General features: G+C 36.2%; 1 protein-coding gene across 6 annotated transcripts in view; it reads right to left on the bottom strand.

Annotated features, from left to right (window-relative positions):
* Window positions 1-1,501: 1,501 nt before the first annotated feature.
* The window catches only part of RASGRP1 (RAS guanyl releasing protein 1), a 36,469-nt gene continuing 18,477 nt past the window's right edge, over window positions 1,502-19,493 (bottom strand). For 3 of the 6 annotated variants that reach the window (XM_085580385.1, XM_085580387.1, XM_085580383.1), the window contains exons 5-17: window positions 18,896-19,027; window positions 17,683-17,836; window positions 14,411-14,599; window positions 13,522-13,638; window positions 11,555-11,830; window positions 10,317-10,397; window positions 9,561-9,665; window positions 8,421-8,530; window positions 7,628-7,772; window positions 6,879-6,915; window positions 6,163-6,309; window positions 4,581-4,954; window positions 2,814-3,188 (exon numbers count right to left, since the gene is read on the bottom strand). In XM_085580385.1, coding sequence (XP_085436511.1) covers window positions 3,054-3,188; window positions 4,581-4,954; window positions 6,163-6,309; window positions 6,879-6,915; window positions 7,628-7,772; window positions 8,421-8,530; window positions 9,561-9,665; window positions 10,317-10,397; window positions 11,555-11,830; window positions 13,522-13,638; window positions 14,411-14,599; window positions 17,683-17,836; window positions 18,896-19,027 — 2,002 coding nt within the window. In that variant the 3' untranslated portion in view covers window positions 2,814-3,053. Of the gene's footprint in view, window positions 3,189-3,391; window positions 3,541-4,580; window positions 4,955-6,162; window positions 6,310-6,878; window positions 6,916-7,627; window positions 7,773-8,420; window positions 8,531-9,560; window positions 9,666-10,316; window positions 10,398-11,554; window positions 11,831-13,521; window positions 13,639-14,410; window positions 14,600-17,682; window positions 17,837-18,895; window positions 19,028-19,493 lie in introns of those variants that run through there. The other 3 variants (XM_021539291.4, XM_085580384.1, XM_085580386.1) reach the window with 3 other exon arrangements.

Below are 19,493 nucleotides of genomic sequence, written 5' to 3'. Positions count from 1 at the left end.
ACAGTGTTTGTACTGTGTCAACCACTAAAATACCAAACAATCTGCAAATTCCTAGCTTCTTAAGTTTTCCCAGGCACCATTCCAAGGCTTAGAGAAGGTGAAGCTGGTCTAGACACTGTTACTAGATTAATGCTGCAGAAGGATCTCAGATGACAGTCAAGAAAGATGAGTATAGGTTGTATAGATTTCTCTGAGATACAAAATCAGAGGCGGCATGAAATGCAATTTTAATATTTTTCTATTATAAATATTAAACCAATGTCTTACTATTTATATAAAATCTTTACAATCTGTACACTTTTTCAATCTTCTCAGACAGCATTAAACTTTTTCAAGTTGCCACAGAGATCAGCTACAACAAAATAACAGATGCTGCTAGAACAAAAACATAGTTCCAAAACATATATGAGATAATCTAAAAGCAAGTGTATTTAACCTGAATATGAACAGTAGCCCTGCCTTGTAAATTATGATACTACTCAAGTCTATTTACTTTAAACAATCAGAATTCACGCTTAAAAAATAATGGGGAATGGTGCTTGTTCTTTCTGCCTTCTTGTAAGTAGAGCTGGACCTAGAGGAGGAAGTTTCCATTTGAGAAGAGTGTTTCCATTTGACTTAGCCATGACAAGGTAAATTTCAGTATCACTGTTTGATAACATGACTTCTAAACAGCACTTTTAATTGTGTCTCTTTTTCCTAACATAAAGCAACTTGAAGATTAACACAAAGGCAAGTGATTCTTTCTGGGTAGCATTGTCAGTTTTAAGTTTCCCTGTAGTCAGGTTCCACTGTTAAGTCTTTCATACGGGGAAAAGGGAAGTACCAGAAGAGAAGGGACTAACAGCACTTTAGGGGAAAAAAAAGAAAAGAAAAAAGGGGGGGTTGGGTGGGGAGGAAGGAGACAATTTAGGGGCTTTAGGCAAATGGAGAACCTGAAGGTACGTAGAGAGCTCTGAAGTTATCCAGGTATCAGCTGACTTCGAAGCAGGAAGTTTTCAGCACACATGAAGCACTGCACACTTGCTCTGAACAACATTGCTGCAAACAGCTCCCTTTTAAATCTTTCAGATTGAACAAGCAATCGTCACAGAAACATTAACTTAGCACTTAGGACTGTACAAATCTGTGGTCATAACTCAGTTTGGAATATTAAGTAGTTAGGTATACAGTAGCCTTTGAGCTAGCTGCTGATATTAGGGAATTTTCCTTTTAACTATGAGGTTTTGTTCATGAACTCCACATTCCATCATAGACAAAGAATATGTATACACACAAACTCTATTCAAATCCAGAGTTTAGACCACCAGTGAGCACTTACCTTGGCTGTACAAGAAGATTTATGAGGCTTAGCTGCTCCTCTGGAGTATCTTTTAAGTAAGTGAAAATATATTCAACTTTTATCTTGTTTAATAGTTGTAGAAACAGACATTTATTTGCTAAATGCCTACTAGAAATACACCTTGCTGTAGTTCCCTGAATAGAGGACAAAATCAAGAAGTTCACAGAAAATGGGCAAACCAATTTTGCAGACATGACCTGACAGTCATTCTGATTGCTTCACTGACCAAAGTGCAATTCCATGTTACTTGTTAATTCAGGTTTAGTGTATGAGTTTAAAAAGCTGCACAGTCTTTAGAGCTGTTTTTATATGCATTTCAGTTATTTACATTAATGTTACAGAAAATCTACTACTACTACTCTTTCCCTCCATTTGTTTTTACTTATACACAGAGTTGCAAGCACAATCCAATTTCCAGACAATTGTGAATCACTAAACTGGCAAGTACATTCAAATTAACTTCATAAATAAAGCATTTGTATAGTTGATAATGACTGTAAATTGTGGATGGAATGTTTATTTATGCCACTTTGAACACGAAGCACAGGTACTATTTTCATTGACTAAATTTCAATGTATAATGGAACTGATAATTTAGAAGTATTGAGCATTAAGTGGACTTTATGATGTTTGTGTGATGACAAATATACAACTCTTTAAGTGTACAGATTCTCTTGGAATGCAAATGCAATTTTCAAATAGGCTATTTTGACAAGTAGATTTATCAGTAACTTGAAAGACTGTTTTATTTTAAACAGTATATACACTTTGTGTCTTTAAGTTACCTCCCTTGCACCTATTACTATACAAAATTTACAGACATAGGAGCACACTAGACTTTATGTAAAGTGCATGTGAAATCTAGGAGAGAGAAAATGGAGAAATCTTGTTAAGGGGCGCTGAAATGCAGTAGCTGTTGCACAGGGATTGCTGTACAGTTTCCCTCATAATATGGCTCTAAAGGTTGTGCTCAACAATGGCACCTACTTTGATGGGAGAGAAATATAATCAATCTTATCCCATATCGACTGTATGGATAACTTGTTGTAAGGACAAGTTAACCCTTAAGCCAAATAAGTGGAATTAAATGTTTCAAGTCATGGCATGGAAACCATCTGAAAGATGCTTAAAAAAACTGTCAGTTTATCTTAAAGTGTATGGATCAATCAAATATCATTAGCTTAGCTACTTACTTTAATTTTCTCGTTAATTTTTGAATTAAATGGGACCGTTCACTTAATGTTTTTAATTGGTTTCAGCTCTAAGAAGGAATTGTTTTCCTACAGTTTCACTTACTCAGCTTCATGAAACTGAGTTTGGGGCAAATATAAGGTGACCCAGTCTTATGAATAGCTACTTTTTCAGAACATTTGTACAGTAAGGTATGCTGCTGGCAGCCAAGTAAGTCACAGGGAAATCAATATGGTCTTCAACAGGAATAGAGACTTCAACAACACTCTCACTCCTTTTAAAAGCAAACCCAGAAGATACCACTTTCATTGCACAGATAATGCTAAATTTCCTTACAAGGTCAAAATTATTTTATACATTTGGGAGTGCATGTTTAAAAGGGAAATGTGTTGAGTGAAGAGAACATTTCCACTTAATATCCTTCAGATTCTCTCTCCAGTTCACTTGGTAAGCAGCTTTATCACAGCCCCTCTTTCAGTCTTACATTCTTCTATTCCTTAGAAGATTTTCCTCTCATCTGCTAGGAGCAGTCTCTGTGCTGCAGACCATCAACTACATGGTTTCTTTTCTGGATTGTGAGAGATTCAATAGTTTTGTGTGCCTGTTCCAGTTGGATCTTTAAACCTTCATTGTCTGCCTTTAGAATATTCCTTTCCTAAACAAACAAGAAAAAAAAAATAGAGAATTGTATTTTATAGTGCAATTGTTTGTGGACTGTCTGGTTGAATATTTAGGTTGGCTGCCATAAAAATAAATTGGTGTGGCTCTCATCAGAACCAGTAATTTATCTGAATATTTCCACAGTCTCTATTCTACCCTTTGCGTACACTCTGACAAATTTCCACCAACTGGTATCTGAGTCATGTCCAAAACCTGCACTTCTCCACCCTCCACTGCACCTCTCATAACAACAGTAGTCTGGGGAAACAAAAATACAGGTCATACATTACCTCTTTCCTGCTGCAGAAATTGATGTACCAGAAGCCATTCATTTATAACATCATCTGCTGTTTAGTAATGAGGTTGGAAAGAGGGAGCAAGGGCAAGTGTAAATTACAGGGCTCAAATGAATAGGACATTTTAAAGAATGCATTTTTACAAGTTACATCCATGCTTCACATCCTTGTTGTATTGAATATACTGTTGATTGAAAGGGAAGTGGTTTGTACTGGAAGATTGTCTTAATCTTGGTGTTAATAAACCATTCATCTTTGATAAAACATGAATTCACTTTATCAGCACCAAGGGATATTTTGAAAGTGGTAATCATCATTCAAAGATTAGAGTGTGGTCCTGTGATCTTCACAGAACAGTGATAAATATTGAGTAAAAAGTATGAAAATAAGACTTTGTTCCTCATAATTATAGCTGGATCCACCCATTAGTTACACCTTTGGAATGGTAATCGTCTCAATTATAGCTGGATCTGTCCATTAGTTGCACCTTTGAAATTGTAACAGTCTCTTTAATCTGTCTGGAGAGGTGTTTGTACAAACCTGAATTTGGGCCATGTTTGAGGTGACACAGTCTTATGAATAGCTATTTTGTCAGAACACTTTAGAGTAACCTGAGACAATGGGGCTGATGCAGGTGAAATCTAGCAAGAAGCATCATGTTTGTTCACAGGAAAATTTCTTGGTGGTGCTTACACTTACCAGCTGAACAAAAGCAGAGCTCCCTACCCTCTCAGCCCCATATAGTCTGTCACTTGGGGGAGCAGAGGCCACTAAAATCAGGAAGAAATTCAGAACTATGTTCCTCATTTTATGAAGTAACATTCTGTCCTGAGTGATCGGATTATGTTCACATTCTAGAACTGACAGGGATCAAGTGTGATCATAGTATCTTCAAAGCCCTGCACTAGCACTAAAATTTATCATTTAAATGAAGCATTGCTGGAAGTTAAAGTTTATCATGCCATTCATGGATTGTTTAATTGCAATTAAATTGGCAATCACTGGAGTGATTAAAATGACACATTTCCACCCAGCCACTCCCCCACACATCAACCACTTGACCACACTGTTGTGCCAAACAGAATTTGTACCTGCTCAAGTTCCTGGTATGAGGGTTTACAGCTGTGATGCTCCTCCTTCATTTTCTGGCTGGAGTCCTTGTTTTCCCATTTAACAAATGCCTTTCTGCGGCCTAGGATTGGGCTTGGAAACGCGGATGCTGGGGCTGCCTGGAGATAAGGATTTTCTGGCATCCTCTGTTCTTTCTTCTCTCTCCGCTTACGAGATACATCACCAGCCAGCAGTACAGGATCAGTCTGTGTACTTTTATGAATCACAGCTGGTTTCAGTCTCACTGAGATTTTCTGAGCTGAGGAACCCATGAGCATAATGGTTCTATCCTTGCTGTCTTCACTGTGCTCCACTACTTCTCCATTAGGAAAGGTGAATGATCCTTCTTCTTGTCCTTTAAAATACATATGGTAAATTAAGGCAAGATCTTCTCCCAGAAAAGGAAAAACAGGAGGTGTGTTAATTAAACATGATCTTAATAAATAAAACATTTATTCCTTACTGACTTTTACATTCATTGCTCTCCAATATAGCTGTCATTACAAGTTTCTCAATGTTGTGTCCCTTGAAACAACTCAGCCCCTGTCTCAGTAAGACAAATATGCATCAGTAAGAGGAAAACAGGTGTGGCATCAAGGTCAGCTTGGTTAAGAGGTGGTTATTATGTAGTGCTGCAGTCATTTCAGACACAGCCACAGAGATGCATATATTATCAAGAGAAATGGGCTGTACTGAGCTCTGCATATGTGCTAATAGGAAGCCTAAGGTGGAATCCAGCAGTATGAGTCTTAAATGTAACACAAAAGATTTGATAATTGAAGTGGCAGGAAGCAGATTTGAAGAACATTAAATACAGGCAAAAAGCAGGAAAGAAATTCTAAGAAAGTTCATATACAAAGAGTTGGAACACGAAAATCAAAATAACAACAGAAGTAATCTGGTGTTTTTCAAGGACAACATTCCTTCTTTGAAAGCCTACACAGTAATAAACAGTAAGAAAATTTTATGCAGTTTGTTTGATATAAGGTGAAAAGAACAGAGAGGTATAGGTTTTTCATTTCCAATTCTGTGGAAGATGGACAGATGGACAGAAGTTAAGAGATTCAGCTACTGAAGTGAAAAAAATAAAGACAATTAGCTGTTTGTTTTCCTAGCACACTGATACATAGGAAAACTGGTTTTATAAACTCCACATTAAAATCTGAGTCAGAATTGTAACAGTGCAGTAGTCAATTTTACAACTTCCTAAAAATCAAGACTTGCTTGTCACAAGGTGAGAGAGTTAAGGAAGCCTGTTAGCTCTTTATGTCACATAGCATCTAGTTATTATAAGAGTCTGGCAGAAGATTTCCTCTTTTTTTGGTGGAATTTGTGCACCATACATTGTGTAGTGTGACAAGAGATCTCCTGGAAAGGGAGTCCATCCTTAGTGTAGAGCAGAAATAGTGTTACTTGATACAAGCTAATATACACCTGTTTCTAATTTATATGCAGATAAAACACTGCAGTTAACTCAAAAACCTAAAAGGATGCTGTACAAGTTTTAAAATAAAAAGAAGCAAAGAAAGGAAAGTTCATCTACATATTTTGATCTTTTCTCACCAGGGAATTGTTCTTTAACTCCTACTGGGCAGAGGCTTGAAGCAAGAGCAGATGTTGGGCTGCTGTCTGCAACTGAAGTTTTGGGTCTTCTCTTGCACTCTATCACAACCAGGTCTTTGCATTGCTTGTGACAGTTCATCCCACAGTCTGTAAACAAAACAATGTTTATGTGATTCAGTGCCTCTGGTGCAGCATCTAAGGTAGCTCTGACACTACTGCCTTCCTGGCTGCTTGCCTTCTTTGGTGTTCTCTACGTGTATTACCTGTAACAACATACATCTGTAAAACAACATCCCTTTGCTATACATGCCTAAAACTCCTTTTCATTATGAAAGTACAAAATGGCACCAGTCAGTCACAAAAGTGTTTTGACTGTAGGAGCTGCAGAGAAAGCTGATACCTGTATGAGGAAGAAAACTGAAAAGTAGATGTTAGGAATGTGCTGCACAATATTCACAGAATGGTGATGTTTGTGTCCAAGGGTCTGTTCCCAAACCCTCTGAATTCAGTCATGTCTTGCAAGCATTAGAGCTGTCAGTAACAAGCTCCTTCATCTCTGCATTTCTTCTGTCATACTATTCTTGAATCAGTCTTGTCCTCCCTGGGAGGACCTCAGATGGATCAGCAGATATATCCACAGATCTCAGGATGATCACGGGTTTTTGTTATTCCCTATCAATTATGGATTAAAATTAACGAAGTATAAAGTACTTTACCTTTGCATCTGTATCCTTGTTTAATGACTCCCCATAGCTGAAATTCAAACAAACAAAAAGCCTACATATTAATATATTTCTCTGCATGTTTGATACCCCCAGATAAAAAAAACACTAAAAGCTCCACTCTTTTCTAAGATCTGAGCACTTGCAGAATACCTTGTTTCCCTACACTTCTAATCATAATGCCAAAATAGAACTATTTACCCCTTTAGCATAAGGTAAATAGAATATTTTATGTGTCTCAATGACAAACAAAATATCTTGAGCTAGTCTACTGAACACATCATCAGATGTGGCAGTTCCTCGAGAAGCTGTGGAGCTGGAGTAGATGGGAAGTTCTCTCAGCACCCTTGTCTTATCTCAGCTGAACAGAAGATTGGAGGACAGTCAGTTTTATTAAACCTTCTGTGCCACAGGCAGAGGCATGCAATGCCTGTGTCAGGACTTGAATTCTAGCAGCCCCAAGGAGTGGAAGGCTCTGCATTTGGAAGTCTTGCCTGACTTGGTGACATAACCAAACCCCATAAAGTATGAACCATGTTTAAACATACTGGCACTGCCAAGAGGGGAGTAAAGGGTACCTTAAACATATACAGAGGCAGAAGTCTAGTGTTCACTGATGTTTTATATCCATTTCTGTATATTTATATTTATATCCATTTCTGTATATGATACAAGGCAATTTTGGGATAAAAAAGGCATAATTCCAAAGAAAGTTAACATAATTTACTAAAAAGTAAGCTTACAAATCCAGCACAGTTGTCACAAAAAGTGGGCCTTAAGTAAGTGGTCTCTTGGAAGTTGTGAGCAAAGCCAAGTCCTAATTTGGAATAGATTGAGCTAGCCCTCATGAAGTAAGCTGTTATTTCATCTCTGCTAATCAGACCTTCCCTGGAAGAAACAAGAAAAGTTGTTTGTGAGACACAGATTTTGTTAAATGCATAAGGAGAATGAAACATCTTTTTCTTCACATTTTATAACAGCAGTAGTTTAATGCACAAAAAACCTAAAATTATCTCAGTGATCTTGCCAATTGTTTAGAAAGTATACAGAAGCTTATCTACACATTTAAACTGCAGACTGACAGAATAAATTGAATATCTGCATATGTGATGCAACCTCAAAACTACTTCATAGTAAACCTCTGACAAATCACTACTGTACTTTTCCATACTCTAATATGTTAAGAAAAATGTTCCTGATTTTATCAAAATACACATTTGCCAATTCTCTATTTTTAAGGGACAGCTTTATCATAGGAAAATTATTTAGCAGTATATACTGGATATAATTTGAAAAATGGTTATTTTTCTATTGTCTGTTTTTCCTTCTAAATGAGCTTGGACACCACTGCTGTAAGCCCAATGAAGATGTCATTCACGACACATTTTGAAGATGCTTTTGTCAGTGATGTTTTCACTTCTGTCTGTGCCTGAAGAGGATGCTTTTAACACCCTAATGATACAATACAATTTAAACATAAAACCCCTTCAATATCTTCCAAAGCAGATACTACAAAGCTGATAAGCAGGTACTCACCAGTCCTTAGCCATTACACAAAATGAGAAAGGGAAACTGGCAGCAATCTTTTCAAATTCTTCCTGGGAGATGTATCCGTCCTGATCATGGTCATAATTTTTGAAGACAGACTGCACGAGGGAATAGCATAATAGTTTATAATGAGGATGGTCTGAATTGCCACTTTAGAAAGCCTCCTACATTATTTATGGATTTCATCTCCCATCTCTTCCCAGTGTCTATTAAACAGTGCAACAGTCTAATTGCATTTTTTGCTTGAGACTAAAAAAGCATTATGATTTCTTGATTTGCAGCAAAACATAAGTCAACACAGGCTGGACTAAAAGCTTCGCAACACAATGACAGCTGTTTTTTACTTCTGCTTTAAGACCACTCTGTCCAGGCCCACACATACAACTCATACTAATGCACTCAATTAGTGCTCTCAATGGTCATTTCTGTAGCCAAATCGGTGTAGCTGCCTAGCTTATTTTATCAGGTCAGTGTTATGAGAAAATCAGTTATAGAATTGTCAGGCAGACACCTGTTTCCACTTGTGGAATGTATTACTGTTTGTCACTGGCCACAAGGCAAGGAGCACACCCAGAATAAATTTATAAATATATTCCAAAACAGCGTGTATCAAAGGATGCCTCACAATATTATAAGTGCTTAGAAAGGAAAGGCATGAAGCAGGCAAACAAAGATGAACTATTTACATCTCTACCTCTATCAGTTTTGGAATCAATCACATTACTTAGTAGTTTCCCATAAAGCAGAGGACCCAAAAAAAAAAAAAAAAAAAAAAAAGAACAATTGCTGCTTATAAGAAAGCCACTGAGAGACCTCCTGTCAGACTGCATCTAGTAACATGATGTTGCATCAGTAACAGGATGTTCCCTGGTAGAAATGGACTCCCTGTCTCCCTGAAAGAGTGACTCTGCAAGTACACAAACCAGTATTCACACCTCCTGCTGGCCCTTTACCAACTGAAGGAATTTCCATCTCTGCCTCACAGCTGCTGCTGCTGCTGCTATTTACAGGTAGGCAAAAGTATCTGTTTGTGAGGACAGAAGTCCCATCCTGGTATTTTCTCATACCATGACATTAAGGCTATAAACATTTATCATAATATGAAGTACACTGGCCAACCTTACTTACATCTACCATCCTCTGAACATGTTTGCTGATGGTTTTTGGATCAGGTTTTGGGGCCACTCCTGAGGCCCAGTCTGCAACTACTGGTGGTTTGGAAGGTGTCATAGGCTGAAAAAGATCGAAGTACCACATTAGTACCACATGGAAAGATTTTCAGTATTACACTTCTTGCATTTGTGACAGTAGACTATGTGACACAGGATTGCAGAAATTACCTGCTGGACCCAACATAGCTTTTTTGATAATTACATGGTGCTTAAGCTCTTTCTTAAATTGTTCAAAAGAGCAGTCATTCCTTAAATTGTCACAGTTCACTGACAGCCCTGTAAAATCACCATCTTTTCCATATTAATAAAACCATAACAAAACTACCACATAACACTCATGGATTTCATCATTTGAATCATATAAGAATTCTCCATTTGAATAAAGTTGAAAAAAGTATCAACTGGCAAGATTAAGACTGATGTCATGTCTCTATACAGCAACTTCATTTGTCTTTGTGTTCATATTATAAAACCTGATAGGGTGTAAACTCTGCCATATATTCTATCTTAGACTTCATCATGAAACCAACAATTTGTGCTTTAATAGATTTCACTCAATCTACAAATCTAAAGTGTTTTCAATTTAGCATATAATAAAATAAAATAATAAATTGAATACAGGAGATAAAAATTTCTTTTAAAAAATCCTGTTTTTAAAATATAATCACTCATAAAAGCCCTCCTTTTTTTAAGAATCTGTAAAAGCCCTTACAGCAGCTCGGTGACTTCGTGGCTCTCGTGCATATGAAAGTTCATAAATTTCATCTTCTGTGTAGTAAAGATCAAGGGACAGCTGAAAACAAACACATTAGTTTAATCCCAGAATGGTCGCTACTACTTTAGAAATTTGCTGCTGGATTTTTTGGTGCATTTCTTCTTAATTTAGATTACATCTAGAAAAAAAATGAAATTGAGCTGCACAGGTGTTCACAGTGATTTGAAATGTGTCCAATTCTACATTACAGACTGTTATTGCCATTATTTGGAAACCTGAAACATGGAGTGTTTGGAGTTCAGAAGCTCCTGCAATTTCAATTAATATTGAATTTTAACATATTAATATTAATATATTTTTAATATATCCTGTCACATATTCCTGCATGAAATTATGATCAAAGTTCTACATATTTGTAATAGCTGCTTTTATAAAACATTTTTTAGAAGGAAAAAATATTTAGAATAATTTCAAACAAAACACTTAAACAGCAGGAAGAAGAAGTTCACCATTTCACATAGCTGAATTTCTGGGTATGTGTGCTTTATCACACACAAAGGTGCTCCCAGACATAACAAATAACCTCAGGCACATAAGCATATTTATCTATTAGCTTCTTCCTGAAACAGGGCTTGTAACCAGAAAGTGGAAGTGGAGTATCTTGTTTTTCCAAGATGAGATACTTGTTAAGGCCAAACAAAACTGAGAAACAAGAAAGGAAGATTTACTCTTTTAATAGAAGGTTAAATTACTAGGAGAACCCAAAACTATACTTCTAACAATGTCCTAGGTAGTATAATTCTTTTAGTAGCATAGGACTGACTAGACAGGACTGGGATCTACTGTATTTGACTAACGTTTATGTCAGACAGTTTCTTAAGTACCAGAACAGACTTGGTTAGAAATGCAGTATCTTGAGGAACTGAACTTTTGTGTGATTTTGTTGTCAACACAAGGAATCTTCCTTACTGACAGTACAGTGAAGCAGAAATGAACATTTCCTTCCCTTATAGAAAAAAATTGACACATACTGCTGAACTGGCACCTCTACCCTTGCTACCACATAAATCATCACCAGTCTTTTCTCTTCTATTCCTGTACGTTTCCCCTTTGGGGGAAAAAAATTACAACCTTACGTATTCATAATGAATTAATTAATTGGATTCTCTATTTAGTTATTTGATAGGTATATGACATTTTTAATTGGATGCATTTATCGTATCTAACACACTCACTGTAAGCAAGTGAACAAGGTCCATATTAGCCTCTAGGGGAAGTGGCATTTCCTGGAGTTGTATCAGCTCATCTATGTGGTTATAGAGAGAATATAGTTTGTATACATTAATTTTTTTGTCCTCCAAGTAGTCTGGCATGCCCTCATAAAGGGATATCAGGTCTTTCAGGTGGACTCCAAGGATTGGGATCTTAAAGTTACTGCACTCGTTATAGGCACGTCGGTAACTATCATAATTTCTGTAAGACGAAAGCAATTCTGTCATTTCATTAAACACCTAAAAATAAGAAGAAAACAAAAAAATCAGCACTGGTTACGGTTTCTGTTTTTATCATACAGCACAAGAACTTCCCATGTTATTGTTAAGGAATTTACTCACAACTCTTGAAAAAAAATTAAAACTTTGAATGAAATCTAGGCATTCTAGAATTTCTATACCCATAAATTAGGTACTAATATGTTATTAAAGATGGTTAATATATAGCCTAATCAATAATGCTGGTCTCCTTACACTCTCCATTTATTCAAATGAAAAGAAATATGATTCCCTTTAATCAGGGGGGTCTGTATGCAGTCAATGTGTAAGCATAGCACAAGCTCTCTGACATTCATAAAAGCAACCATCTTCACATTAAAATGTGGAATGCATTCTCTGACTTTCTGGAGACCAGCTGGAACTGCTGGAGAGGTCCTGGCAGTGAAACCCTGTGCTGTGCCATGATCCCATCATGGTGTGATCAGAAGTCATACTATGGTTCAAGGCAGCATACCTGTCTTTTTAAGAAAATTTTTTTGCATGGAAATTAATTAGAAACAGTTATCTTGGGCTTTTTAAAGGCCAAATTAATCTTCAGTCTAGCAGTATAAATATTTCCCTTTTTTAAAATTACACAGGTACAAAGTTGACTCATTAACATAATAAAATCAATGGACTAATGTTTTCTCTGGGAAATTCCTGTCAAAGTTCTCCATTTGTAGCCTTTACTGTTTGATGTAGTTAAACCTCGAAGTGTGTTTTCAAGTCAATAATTACCAGCTTTTTATTACCTGCTTTCTATTAGCACCTGTATACAATTTCTTGAAACAAAAAGTTATTCAAATGATGTGCACACATGCAGTCCTTAAAATGAGAAAATTTGAAAAACATGTTTCTAAAATTAGCTTTCTAACTGATTTTATAGATCCCGATAGCTGTAACCATTTCCAGTGGCAGGTCACACTTCCAGGTCCTTACTCCAAGTATGCACTGTTCATTTAGGTTGATCATACTGTGATCAAAACAGGCTCATTAGATACCTTCATAGACTCTTTCTGGCCCAAAAATAAGTATCTTACTCTTTTAAGAAGTCTCTTAAGAAGCGACATGAATGCTTAAGAAGTATCGCTAAAAATATATGCTTTCCTTCCCTTTTTTAATAGCTTTCATTGGTATTTCACAAGAATTTAACTGGAAATTAAGATTCCTAACAGTCCACCATACTATGTGGCTAAATTTGTTCAAGTCTAAATTAAATAAAACCTGTCAAATGGAAAGATCAGAAGAACAAAATCAGTCCTTTCACTCAAAGTGCAGAGCTCTATGCTAGCATTTTACAGATTAAGGATGATCCATGTTACTACAGAAGACAATAGTTTTTTTTCAAGTGTTCTAGGATCCAATTCTGTTTTCATGTTTGAATATTATTCTGAACTACTGCATGTAAATTAAAATGCAGCTCATCACATCTGAGACTAAAGAAGAGAACTTAGAGAATCTATACAAATCTTGAGGAAAGGTGGGATTGCAAGAAGTGTAGGAGTAACTGATGATCTAGAGATTAAATAATAAATAAAAACCCTTCAAAACCAAAGAAATTTTTGTTCTGTCTTTCCATCTTATCCAACGAAGTAGGGTAACTTCTAGTGTGTGCAGTGACAAAAAAAGGTAAAGGTTCAATTATTTATAAAACTTAAAGAAGCAATACTAACCTTAATTACATCATGAGGAACACATGAGCTTGTTTCCTTGAGCCTGGAAATGGAACTGTGACAGAGACCTCCTATCACTGCCATTAATGTGTTGAAATTCTGCAGCTGGTGGAGCTTCTGTGTTCATATTGAAAAAAAAAAAAGACAAAAAACAAAACAACAACAAAAAACCAAAAACAACAAAAACAAACAAACAAACAAAAAAAAAAAACCCGGTATAATTTAAAGGTTCAGATTGTTGTGCACACCTAATTTTAAGTTCTTCTATTGTCTTCATCCAAAGTCTTACAAGTTTGTGCCATTTGCATTTTGGTGCTAAGTTGTGCTTTTACTGGGTATAACATGAACTTACTCTACTGTTATTAAATCAAATACGAAATTTTCAGATACAGTAAGTCTTCAAAGTACCTCTTCAGTACTTCCCTCTCTTTCCACAGTCTACCACACGTAAGCAACACTGCCTATTATCTTGGTTATGACTGCAGTTGAATTAGTATGCAAAGAATACAAGTGGACCATAGTTCTCCATTTACACAGAAAGGTGTTTCTGGTGGAAGGCTTCTAATTACAGCCAAAGCTGTGAGAGTTGCTCATGCTTTGGAAAGCTTCACAGCCACAGCTGGGAATCTCATATGCTGATTCAAAAGCAAGCCTAGTCTTACAGTGAAATAATTTCTTCAGAATGAACATGAGGAAGTCCTGGTGCTGTGACGCTGTAATATCTGAACACTTGGTAAGAAGCACACTCACACAAATGCAGATGTGGCGTGCATGAACCAGGAGACCACTGCCAACACTCCCAGCTCACCCTAGTAGTAGGATGGGGAAAGCAGAAAAAAGGGCTGCATCAGAGAAAGATAAACACCAAACATGCTAGATTTTAACTGACCTGTGCAACATGAATAAACTTGATGAACACTTCAGCCCGAAGCTGTGGTGTTGGTCTGCTGAGCACCATTAGCTGCACCCACTGAGAGATACCATTGCAAAGAGAAATCGATCTCTCCATTGTTGGGTTCTCTTTCACACAACTATTCACAATGTAGTTCTGATAATCTGAGAACTTAAACAAAAGAAGCTTAAATGAAAATTCATGTAGTTTCATATGCCTCATGATCTGTGTGTGAACAGAGGCTTTGCAAATGAAATGCAAACTATATCTTTTACACCTGAACTATCCATAAAACTGAAATCTTCCCTTTGTAAAAGCTTTGTTAAGTTCAAAGCAGGGGCTTCCACTAACTGAATTAACTGAAAGGTTTTTTTTGCCATATCTCAGAAGTCTTGGCTCTTATAAATCCTAGGAGGAGTAGAACTGGGGCTTTTCTCCCAGCCTCAGTGGCTTCATAGATTCATTGACTTCTGTTTAGAAGGTTTAACAGAACTTAAATTGTAATCTATTAACTCAGTAATAATTTAAGTGTTCAGTTTATGTATTCTGTAGCTGGGGCACACTTCTGAATTAAGCTACATCAATACAAAAAGCAAGCTCAATAGGAGTAATACAAAACTGAGATAAGACCATTAAGAGTGAGGGCTGCAGATTCCTTAATGCTTTTAATACCACTTGTGAGATTCTCTTATTTGATCAAGGCAATGTAAAAATTTTCAGTAGATACCTGCAACACAGTTCTTTTTTAAGCCATTAAGATTAAAGAGAAGAAATAATTTGCAATTTTTATCCATTCTGTTGATTTATCCATTGGCATAAGTCCACAAGAATTTGAATCATCAGAAATTGTTACAATGGATTTTTACATCCATTCTTTACTATGGTCACTAACATCTTACCAAAAACACTCATAGCTGTAAGAGACATACACTCTTTTCCACAGGAATATGTGGAATAGCATTGATCTTTAAGCAAAGGTCAGGCTGTTGTTTGTTTCTCACTCTCCCTCTCTCACCTTCTTAGAACTTTATAAATTTTTTTCCATCTGTTTAATAAGAATTATTAGCACTTTAAAAGCAGATGACAGCAGACATCCCTAGGTTTGTCCTTATTAAATTAAAGATTGAAGAAATATTAGTAATAAGTAGAGCTGTCTCTGAGATTACGTAGTACTTACATTACAATTACTCTTTGAATTTTGAACCCAGCCAGCTTTTGGCTGGATTTTTTGAAATTTAAGCAACTACTATATACAGATAGATAATTTTTAAGTACCTGACTACATAATTATGAACTTCATAGCAGTTTCAGTACAACTATGAATATATTATTTTTTTCTCAGCAGTCATCTCCTTAGGATTTTTTTTTTAATGCTGAGGAAATTAATCTCTAAAGTGCCTCTTGAAAGTTTTGAATTAATTGTGGTACACAAATTTATTGAGGTCAACTATAACAAGCTTGTTAGTGGCAGATACGCTAAAGTAGTTTAGGTATTTAAATATTGCAAGAGTCTGTTATTGTGATGACTAACTTAAGAGCTTCAACAGGAATCCAGAATCCAGATTCTTACAAAAGATTGTGGCCTCCCTGTACTTTTTGACTAGAGATTAAAATACTTTCCAAGCACCAGCATGCCTCCAGTCATTACTCTGTGAACACCACTCCTTGCATTTTAATTTGCTGCAAGATGGACGGGATTTCATGGAAGATTTTCCTGTATGCTGTGTATACAATCAAATATTCCCTTCTGACTTCCAAATGCCCAAGCCTTTAAATAGTTATTCTAGGGACTAATAACACAGCTGGTCATTTTCAATCTTTCTCATGGTGTATGATACCATATTAGAATAATGAAAGGATTCTGTGGCCTAGCACATCATGAACATATTCTGCAAAGATTTAATTAATATAACTAATTATTAATTACATATTACTTTCTGACCTGAAGTCTTGGCAAGCTCAATTTATACAAAAACATATGCAGGTACCCTGCACATAAAATGCATACACATATGTGACTGTTGGAACTGCATGACACACCTGACACTCTGACTAAAAACATACTTGTTATACTCATTAATTACCTTACATCTGCACAGAGGTTTTTGAAAATGGTACGTTATATAAGCTTTGCATATTATTACTGCCTACAGGCAGCAATCTCTGCATGACTTCAGTTCCACAGCTTTTTGAGTTTAACACAAAACACATTGTCACTTACTGGCAGCTCAAAACCAAGTACATGAAAACATGACTGTGAAATCTTCCACCATCTAGTGAGAGCCCCTTTTCTTGCATAGGTTCAGCTTCATATTGTAGTGTTACCAAAAAAACCACCAAAAACAACTAAATAACAAGCAACAGCAAAAAAAAAAAAAAAACAAAACCCAAAAACAAAAATAAAACCACAACACTGGAAAAAACCCTTTGCTTTCAGTCTTATTATCACACAGATTTTGCAACCCTCCTAGATTTTGGTCCCTAACATTCACTTTTCCATATGCAAACTGTATCAGGTTTGAAAAGAGGCAATGCTGTAGCATACAATGATGCAAGTGAAGCCAAGGTGCATAGGGAAGTTTGCATCTTAGCAGCTACAAACATTACTGAGAAAATAAATCAAAGGAAAGAAAAAAATATCTTAGGTAAATCCTTTAGAATTGTTTTTGTATATGAAAGCTTGTATAATAAAATAAGTTTAACCCCCTTGCATTAAAAATGGCATTTTCTAAAGTGCTTTCTTATCTCTGGTCTTTGTTATGCACAATCAAAAAGGCAAGCAGAGTCCAGTGGCCATCTTCAGTGCAGTCCCTTAATCACTGCACAGGATTGCTGCACTGTTCACTACAGAAGTTAGCACCCCAGGAGAATATTCCAAGTTTCCTTCATCCCATTTCAGCCTGATTACTGATTTGAGTCAACTGATGCTGCCTGTTCTTGTGCCCAATGACATCCCGAACTTCTTTGGAAGGTTTTCTCCTCTTCCTTCCAAGTGATCTCGCCCCAGCTCTCCCACAGTTGAGGTTCATTCTCTCACTCCCACATGGTTGCAGCAGAAGGGTAGTTACTCAGAATCTAAGTTACACTGTCCACCTTCAATACTAGTAAAATAAAAGAGTCTGGAAACAGACTCAGCATGTCCAACATCCTGTATGGCAGAGTTAATCTTGTACTACTACCTACCTCTCTGCCATATTTCCTATGTCTTTCCCATATTTGCTTAATATAAATAAATAATTATGTAAATAAATAAAATTTAAATAACTTACTGATATTCTTCTGAAAGACTTAAACTCAAGATAGGTAAGGTGGTCTGACAGCTCTTCTGGCTCAAGGTGATCAAAAAGAAGTGACACTTTCCGTTTCTTACTGGTGTTGGCCTTTACACGCTGTGTCAGCTTTCTAGACCAATCCCTGGAATTTCTTTTAAAACACAATTACTCCAAGTTATTTACTGAAGAGCAAAATTTTCCTCATTTCCTAAGTCAGAGGTAACATTGTTTTCATGCCTTACTACAGTAAAAAGTGAATTATTTGAATTTCAAAACAGCAAACTGCTTTCATGCATTAAAGATTATATGACAAAATATTATTGCTTGTCTTTATTGTATTGATGTAGGACTTTAAGTACAATACAGCTGTCTTACTAAACATCATGAGAGCCTATATAATTTCTGCAATCAGTTCTACATTTTCAGAATAGCAGTAACTTTGCCTTCACCAAACACATCCAGTGCTCCTCCATTTAATAATCCTTCAATTTCCTTGAGCAACCTCTGAGTATGAACTGTCTCGCTTTGCTATTAACCCATAGAGTAATAAAATTTATTTCAATTTGAAATGCTAAATATCCTCTTTCATAACCAGATCCAAAATGTAAGCTAAATTCTGCTCTGCTTTAGCCTGTGCATTTCCAAAGTACAAATTGACACTTGTTTTGTCAGTTGTACTGTTCCACAGAACTATCTCATTGGGCAAACATGTCTTCCCAAGAAAGAACTATGTGATGTACAACTCTAGGATTTATTCCTGTCACAACAAGTATTTTATAACCAAAGTCATCTAAACAATATCAAGAGTCTGACAACATAATAAACTATATCCTCACTTACCTTTGTTACTAAAATATAAACACACTTTTTTTACCTCATCTGTTATACAATCAAATTTTATACTTTTTTCAGTGATTTCAAGTGATCTTGCAAAACCATTAGGCATCTACATATTTTCTAAGTTCCCTGGACAAGGTAAAACCTAGCTGTCAATAGACAATCAGCCCAAAGTCTACACTGCAACTAAATTCAATCTAAGTCATTCCTGAAAGGCATTATGTTCCACTACATAATGTATATTTCATCTGTAATGAAGTATAAATTATTGTTAGGATAGCTAAAATATTACTTATGAGAGACATTATATTAGAATACAGGAAATTCAGAGCAAAATTTTGTTTTCTGAGTATATTGAGACTTCGACACTCACATTTGAGATGTGTCAATTAGACGACAATGTAACTCCTCACCATTAGCTCGAACCACTTCTTGAAATTCCTCCATAGCTGTGGATAGTTTAGAGTCCATTTTGAACATAATCCAGAATTCTGTAATCCAATACCTATTAAAATTAAAATAAACATAATAAAAAAAAAGATTTGATTTAGTTAGGCTGAAATTTAGTATAACCCTGTGTGGCTTGTGCAATGTTCCTTTGGTCAGTTCAGGACAGCTGTTCCAGCTGTGTCCCAGTCTCAAGCTTGCCCCCAGCCCACAGTCTGGCAGGGACAGATGTGAAACAGAAGGCATTGATGCTGTGCAATCATTGTTCAGCAAGAGGTAAAATAATGCTGAGTTTTACTCACAGATTCAACACACAGCATTATAGAGGCTGCTATGAAGAAAGTTATCTCCATCCCAAGCAGACACAGTACCCAGCACTATGCATGTAAAAACCTGTTCTTGTTGGAAAAATGGAAATGCACATTTTTATGGATGCACATAAGTATGAATTTGCCTGGAAGCTCAAATCCAGATCTCACACAGTACTAAAGCATGCTGACATAACCAATAATAATCTGCTCTGA

Source organism: Lonchura striata, chromosome 5 (genome assembly GCF_050655825.1).
Source record: "Lonchura striata isolate lonStrDom1 chromosome 5, ASM5065582v1, whole genome shotgun sequence".
Classification (NCBI taxonomy): domain Eukaryota; kingdom Metazoa; phylum Chordata; class Aves; order Passeriformes; family Estrildidae; genus Lonchura; species Lonchura striata.
The sequence above is the reverse complement of the archived record's forward strand: the minus strand, read 5'-3'. Positions and strand labels throughout refer to the sequence as shown.